The sequence below is a fragment of the Eleutherodactylus coqui genome, chromosome 1 (assembly GCF_035609145.1).
Source record: "Eleutherodactylus coqui strain aEleCoq1 chromosome 1, aEleCoq1.hap1, whole genome shotgun sequence".
Lineage (NCBI taxonomy): Eukaryota > Metazoa > Chordata > Amphibia > Anura > Eleutherodactylidae > Eleutherodactylus > Eleutherodactylus coqui.
The window spans coordinates 523938646-523945388 of record NC_089837.1 but is presented as its reverse complement, the minus strand read 5'-3'; the positions used below and the strand labels follow the sequence as shown (position 1 = coordinate 523945388).

The 6743-nt window shown below is 49.0% G+C and overlaps 1 protein-coding gene across 1 annotated transcript in view; it reads left to right on the top strand.

The window, feature by feature from the left end:
- The first annotated feature begins 935 nt into the window (after positions 1-935).
- Positions 936-6743, top strand: part of MOGAT2 (monoacylglycerol O-acyltransferase 2) — a 28857-nt gene continuing 23049 nt past the window's right edge. Inside the window, exon 1 of the mRNA XM_066594145.1 lies at positions 936-1058. Coding sequence (XP_066450242.1) covers positions 965-1058 — 94 coding nt within the window. The 5' untranslated portion in view covers positions 936-964. The remainder of the gene's footprint in view (positions 1059-6743) is intronic.

Here is a 6743-nt window from a genome sequence, read left to right as displayed (position 1 = left end):
CGCAGGACGCTGTGTAATATTTTGCCATGCGGATGAATCTGCGCCAAAATCCACAAGCTTAATGTACAGATTTTGGCAGCGGAATATTCCATCCCGTGTGAGGGCGCCCGAACTGTCCGCGCCGCTGATCCCTCACAGAACTGCTGGAATAAATGCAACTTCATCGCTGCAGAATGAAAAGTTCTGCCACTTTTTAAATAAACTTCGTGATTCGATTCCTCACCATTTTCTAGATTTCTGCTTGCTGTCAGTGAATAGAAACATCCCTATTGATATCTAGAGGCTGAAAGCTCCAACCTAAGGGCGCCTACCCACTGGCGATTTTTTTTCCTTTGCGTTTTTTCTGAAGAGCAATTAGTATAGAATGTGTTCTTGTCCACTGGCGTTTTTTTTTTCCGGTCCGTTGCAATTTTTCACATAGGAACTGTCAGTTGCATATGTCTCCTTATTTTTCTCTTAATGCACCCATGAATGTAAATGGAAATTAACGGAAAAACGCACAAAAAAACCGCGAAAACCGCGCAAAAAACGCCGCGGAAAATGCGGCAAAAACGCAGCATTTTTCACGCATGAAAATCGGCAACGCCACTGGGTAGGCGCCCTTATACTTCTGAAGACTTGATACAGCTGTAGTAATCATGGGACTCCAGACTGATGCATGTTACCTGCACTGATACACTGTAACAAACTGTCAGGAGAGAGACTTGTGCCGGGCGTTAATGGGTTAATTCCACAGGTTGTATCAGTGGTGATAAGGCTACATGGATCTGTATAATCTCCGGCTGATAACAGAGCAGCTGACATCACACTCATCAGTCCCATGTGCAAACAGGCCGGCTTACTACATGGAACTTCGCCTGCTAGATCGGGGCCGACGTTCACATTGCAACACGTCGCCCCGCGCCAGCAGACTTTGATCCCCAATATCCTGCAGGAGATCCTTCTCCGGACGCTGCGCTCCAGCATGGCGATTGAATTCGCTTCACGGGATATTCCATTAACCCGCAGGCTGCAGACGGCGGCCGTGCTCCAGTGGGTGTACTCCTTCCTGGCTCTGGGTGAGAGCGGGGCACAGCTATAGGGGGGCAAAGGTGCCAGTCACACCTGCGGGGGGCCAAAGCCCATCTACTATATAAGGGCTCCCACCCACTAGCGTTTTTTTACTGCGAAATTCGCAGCGTTTTTTTTTTTCTGCAGGGGTCTTTGGGCTATGGGAGTTGTAAAGCTAAAATCGCGATTTTGCGCGATCGCGATTTTAGCTTTACAAGTCCCATAGACCCCCTGTAGAAAAAAAAAACGTGCGAATTTCGCAGTGAAAAAAAACGCTAGTGGGTGGGAGCCCTAACAGGGCTCTAGTATTATAAGGGACACATGGGAGGTGGGCCTGGGTGATACTGCCTGCTGAGCTGTGTATCTAATCCTATCCTGTGTGATACTGTCTGCTGAGCCGTGTATCTAATCCTATCCTGTGTGATACTGTCTGCTGAGCCGTGTATCTAATCCTATCCTGTGTGATACTGCCTGCTGAGCTGTGTATCTAATCCTATCCTGTGTGATACTGCCTGCTGAGCTGTGTATCTAATCCTATCCTGTGTGATACTGTCTGCTGAGCTGTGTATCTAATCCTATCCTGTGTGATACTGTCTGCTGAGCTGTGTATCTAATCCTATCCTGTGTGATACTGTCTGCTGAGCTGTGTATCTAATCCTATCCTGTGTGATACTGTCTGCTGAGCTGTGTATCTAATCCTATCCTGTGTGATACTGCCTGCTGAGCTGTGTATCTAATCCTATCCTGTGTGATGCTGTATGCTGAGCTGTGTATCTAATCCTATCCTGTGTGATACTGTCTGCTGAGCTGTGTATCTAATCCTATCCAGTGTGATACTGTCTGCTGAGCCGTGTATCTAATCCTATCCAGTGTGATACTGTCTGCTGAGCAGTGTATCTAATCCCATCCAGTGTGATACTGTCTTCTGAGCCGTGTATCTAACCCTATCCTGTGTGATACTGTCTGCTGAGCTGTGTATCTAATCCTATCCTGTGTGATACTGCCTGCTGAGCTGTGTATCTAACCCTATCCTGTGTGATACTGTCTGCTGAGCCGTGTATCTAATCCTATGATGTGTGATACTGTCTGCTGAGCCGTGTATCTAATCCTATCATGTGTGATACTGCCTGCTGAGCCGTGTATCTAATCCTATCCTGTGTGATACTGCCTGCTGAGCCGCTGTATCTAATCCCATCATGTGTGATACTGTCTTCTGAGCTGTGTATCTAAACCTGGCACGTATTTTTAGCCTTTTGGATAGTTGGGCATCTACCAATATGGTGCCCACAGAGGGTTCGGTTGGCGTTGTCACCCAGCTTTCTTACAATCCTGCAGGTTAGGGCTCATTCACACAGGTGTGACTATCCCGCAGCGTTGTACACATCACAGCCCACACGCTCTGCCGGCAGAGGCCGCGTACGGACTGCGATTGGCACTGCGCACCCCTGCGATTCTGATGCCACGGACACGCGCAGTGTCATTTTTAATTTTTTTCAAGTTCCTTGACTGATTAGAGCGCGGCTGCGTATCGAGCCGCTGCCAATACGAAATCCCTGCGTACGGACAGCGTTTTATACGTATCCCATACAAGGACTGCGTATGATACGATTGCGTACCAATACGTGCATGGAAGCCGCCACGCTGCCATCATTAAGCATCTTTCAGGGATCGGGGAAAGCTGGGTGTTGTATAAGACCCAGCGATCAGAGCGGACAAGATGGCGGCCTGGACCCAGATGCTGCTGTGGGGGATGGGCAGCGGGCGTCGCAGTGTCTCACCACCGTAGTCCGTGCTTCATTCACCATATTGGATTATGACTTAGTCAATCATACGGGGTCATCGCCTCAGCGACCCCCACGGCTCCGGCGCGGGGCGGACATTAATAATACATGTGATAATGCGTCTGAGGCTCTGTGGCTGCAGCTGAGCCCCCGGCTGGGGACCGCCGCCCGCAGGACTCTCTGGTGTGTTATTGTACGCAGATGTCAGCCGCTGCTCCCAGGTTTAGGGGGCTGTATAGGATTCCTGGCAGTCCGGTCCGCTCGTCTAACAAATCCCGAAAAGTCCCAATAAGTCAGAGAGACCCATCGTTTATAATAGATTGTAAGCTCTTGTGGACAGGGCCCTCAGCCCTACTGTTCTACAGGATGGGGCCACAGAAAAGTAGGCCGGCACTGAACTGTTATGGAAGCAGCCAGGAAGGAAATCTTGGTTGCCCCTAGCAACCAATCACAGCGCAGCTTTCATTTTACCTCAGCAGTGTAAGGAATGAAAGCTGCTCTGTGATTGGTTGCTAGGGGCAACAGACAGATTTTCTTGTACTTCTCTATGGCCGCCTGTGGCTATTGGTGCTGTGGGTAATGACTCCATGTACCCTCTGATTTGTAAGGCGTTGCAGATCATGTTGGCATTACAGACATAAAGAGCGTTATAATGTCTCCTCTGTCTGAGGGTAACGTCACACGGGCGAGTGCAATAACGCCATTTCCCCGCTGAGGTGAGGTGTTTTTATATAAAAACCGCCTGGCATCAATTCAGGGAAGTAGTTGGATTGCTAGGATAATACACTGCATTACTTATGTACTGCGTTCTACTAAGCCCATAGCAGCAGACTCTGCGGGAGGCGGGGCCTATTAGGCTGCGTTACATGGCAGGTATGGAGGTCTTTGTTGGACTTCTGGCTGCCATGGGAACCTATTGGTAGCTTGCACGGTGCTGGTGCCTGACAGGAGGAGCTGCCATTGCTATTGATTGTGGCATGAAAGGGGTTAAACTGCCAGGATGTGAAGTTACAACAGGACCTGACTGTATTAAGGGGTTAATACAGCGTTCGCATCTTCGCCTGTGCGCCAAATATGAAGTCTTGTGTAGATCTTATAATTCACACTAAAGTTACAGTAAATGTCGGGAGCCATTGATGCCACGCCCCTAACTCTAAGCCCCACCCACTTAAAATACGATGATATGGCCGCCGCTACATAATGCCAAAAAGTCACACATTTTGTGCCAGAAAACTGGTATAAAGACTTAAAGGTGTTTTGTGGTTCTAACGATTGTTTAGGGGGTGGGCAGGTGATAGAGCCTGCATACTGACCCGTCTTCAGACCCCCTTCTGTTGACTTATCAGGTGACCTCTGTGGCCAATCAGAGGCTATGGCGAACTCCTGGCATCATGGCGCTCAGGATGAAAGTGCTGATGCCAGGAGTCCGGATGGTGACTGGGGCCTCTATTTGGTCGCAGGGGTCAACTGCCTTCTGGTGGCCATTCGTTGATGGCGATAGTGCAGTGGCTCAGCTGGGTCCAGGGGCGCTGAAGGCGGGTGAGTAAGCGGTATCTTTATTTTATCACCTGCCCACCCTTTAGGGTATGTTTACACGTGGCAGAAATGCTGCAGAATGTCCAGAACAGAGTCAAAATCCACAACATTGGTGGCGTGGTCAGGTGATAGCGGGTGACCAGCAGTGCTGCGCGCAGTACGGGCCGCTGAGGGCCGGGTGAAGGAAGCGCTAACAGATGAAGACTTCGGGCTGAGCGCAGCTGCGGGCGCGCCAATGGTTGTTTTGGATGCAGAATCTGCCACGGAACTTCCACCGCGGACGTTCCGCAGCATTCCTGCCACGTGTAGACAAAAAAAGAACCTTCTTATACCCACACGACCCTTCGAGTAGATCTGAGCCCTGGAATCTTTTTCTGGAGTTTTTTGGACAATGTCTGCATGTTTTTTGGTTGGGTTTTTGAATTTGGCGTTTTTCCTGTAGAGAAGCGGAAGGAACTCCCCAAACCTGTCCACACAGAGTGGATGGACAAACGTAAAACCGCCACATACCCAAAACACGCAGCGAGAGTATGAAGAAAATACACTACAGAAGCACAGGCCTGTTTACGGATGCGGCGCACATCGCACCAAGTCTTTTTAGAACTCAACAATTTTAAATTGCGACAAATTTATAAAAGCGGCGCAGAACTTGTACATATGGCCCCATTAATGCGGCGCCAAAAGTATTAAAGATGGGCCAAAAATGCGCCAGTTTTCGCATAGCAGCGCTTCGTGTGCCACATATACGCCGACCCGCATTGTGAAACGTGTTCCACCAAAACGTAACTCTGCTTTTTGTACTAATATTAATAATACTGATTTTAGCACATAAAATGGGGCAGAAACCTAAAAAACCCAGCGCTCCGTGTAGTTAATTTTGCGCCACAAAATCTGCCACTTCCCCATAACGCTGCTTCGGGCCCCAAAATTGCACCAGTTTCAATTTGGAAATAAGTTTTGCTCCAAAAAAGTAATTCTGCGTCATCGACCAATATAGACATTAGTGAGCAGTCCGACTGATGAGAAGAACACAGCAGTGGGGGAAAAGCGAGGAAAACAGTAGCTGGACTTACGCCAAAAATGACCACAATTGCCTTCTCATTTACACCAACTTTCATTGGGTTTTATTAGCGGCAATGTCTAGTAGTCGCGCCTCGTAAATGTGTTGGAGACACAGAAGCGGCCGCGCTCACTTTTTTTTTGGGGGGGGGGGGAGCTTGTCATATCTTTCTTCTTTTTGATGCAAACTATCGGTAAATGTATCTAAGACGCTGTGCGCCTTCGTTCTGGCGCAGCATAGACTCAAATCTATGGGAAACACATTCAGAAATAAGGCCCAAAGTGTTTGTGATAAGGGCACGTGATTCCCTCGCTGGCAATGAAGGACCTTTGATGATGTCACTATCGTGTGATTAGGGGTGGAGCATGTAAGTGATTCACTCGGGATGAACGTCACCATCATGTGATCAGGGGCGGAGAATGACAGTGATGTCATCGCAGGTCCTTCATCTCCGCTGCTTCTGATCCCAGTTGGATGGGATGAACACTGTATGTAGCAGTGCTGTGTGTGTGGGACATGCATGTAGCAAAGCTGTGTTTGTGATGTGTATGTAACAGTGCTGTGTGTGTGATGCATGTAACAGTGCTGTGTGTGTGATGCATGTAGCAGTGCTGTGTGTGTGTGATGCATGTAGCAGTGCTGTGTGTGTGTGTGATGCATGTAGCAGTGCTGTGTGTGTGTGATGCATGTAGCAGTGCTGTGTGTGTGGCATGCATGTAGCAGTGCTGTGTGTGTGGCATGCATGTAGCAGTGCTGTGTGTGTGGCATGCATGTAGCAGTGCTGTGTGTGTGTGATGCATGTAGCAGTGCTGTGTGTGTGTGATGCATGTAGCAGTGCTGTGTGTGTGGCATGCATGTAGCAGTGCTGTGTGTGTGGCATGCATGTAGCAGTGCTGTGTGTGTGACATGCATGTAGCAGTGCTGTGTGTGTGACATGCATGTAACAGTGCTGTGTGTGTGACATGCATGTAGCAGTGCTGTGTGTGTGACATGCATGTAACAGTGCTGTGTGTGTGACATGCATGTAACAGTGCTGTGTGTGTGTGTGGCATGCATGTAACAGTGCTGTGTGTGTGTGTGGCATGCATGTAACAGTGCTGTGTGTGTGTGTGTGGCATGCATGTAACAATGCTGTGTGTGTGTGGCATGCATGTAGCAGTGCTGTGTGTGTGTGGCATGCATGTAGCAGTGCTGTGTGTGTGTGTGGCATGCATGTAGCAGTGCTGTGTGTGTGGCATGCATGTAGCAGTGCTGTGTGTGTGTGTGTGGCATGCATGTAACAGTGCTGTGTGTGTGTGTGGCATGCATGTAACAAT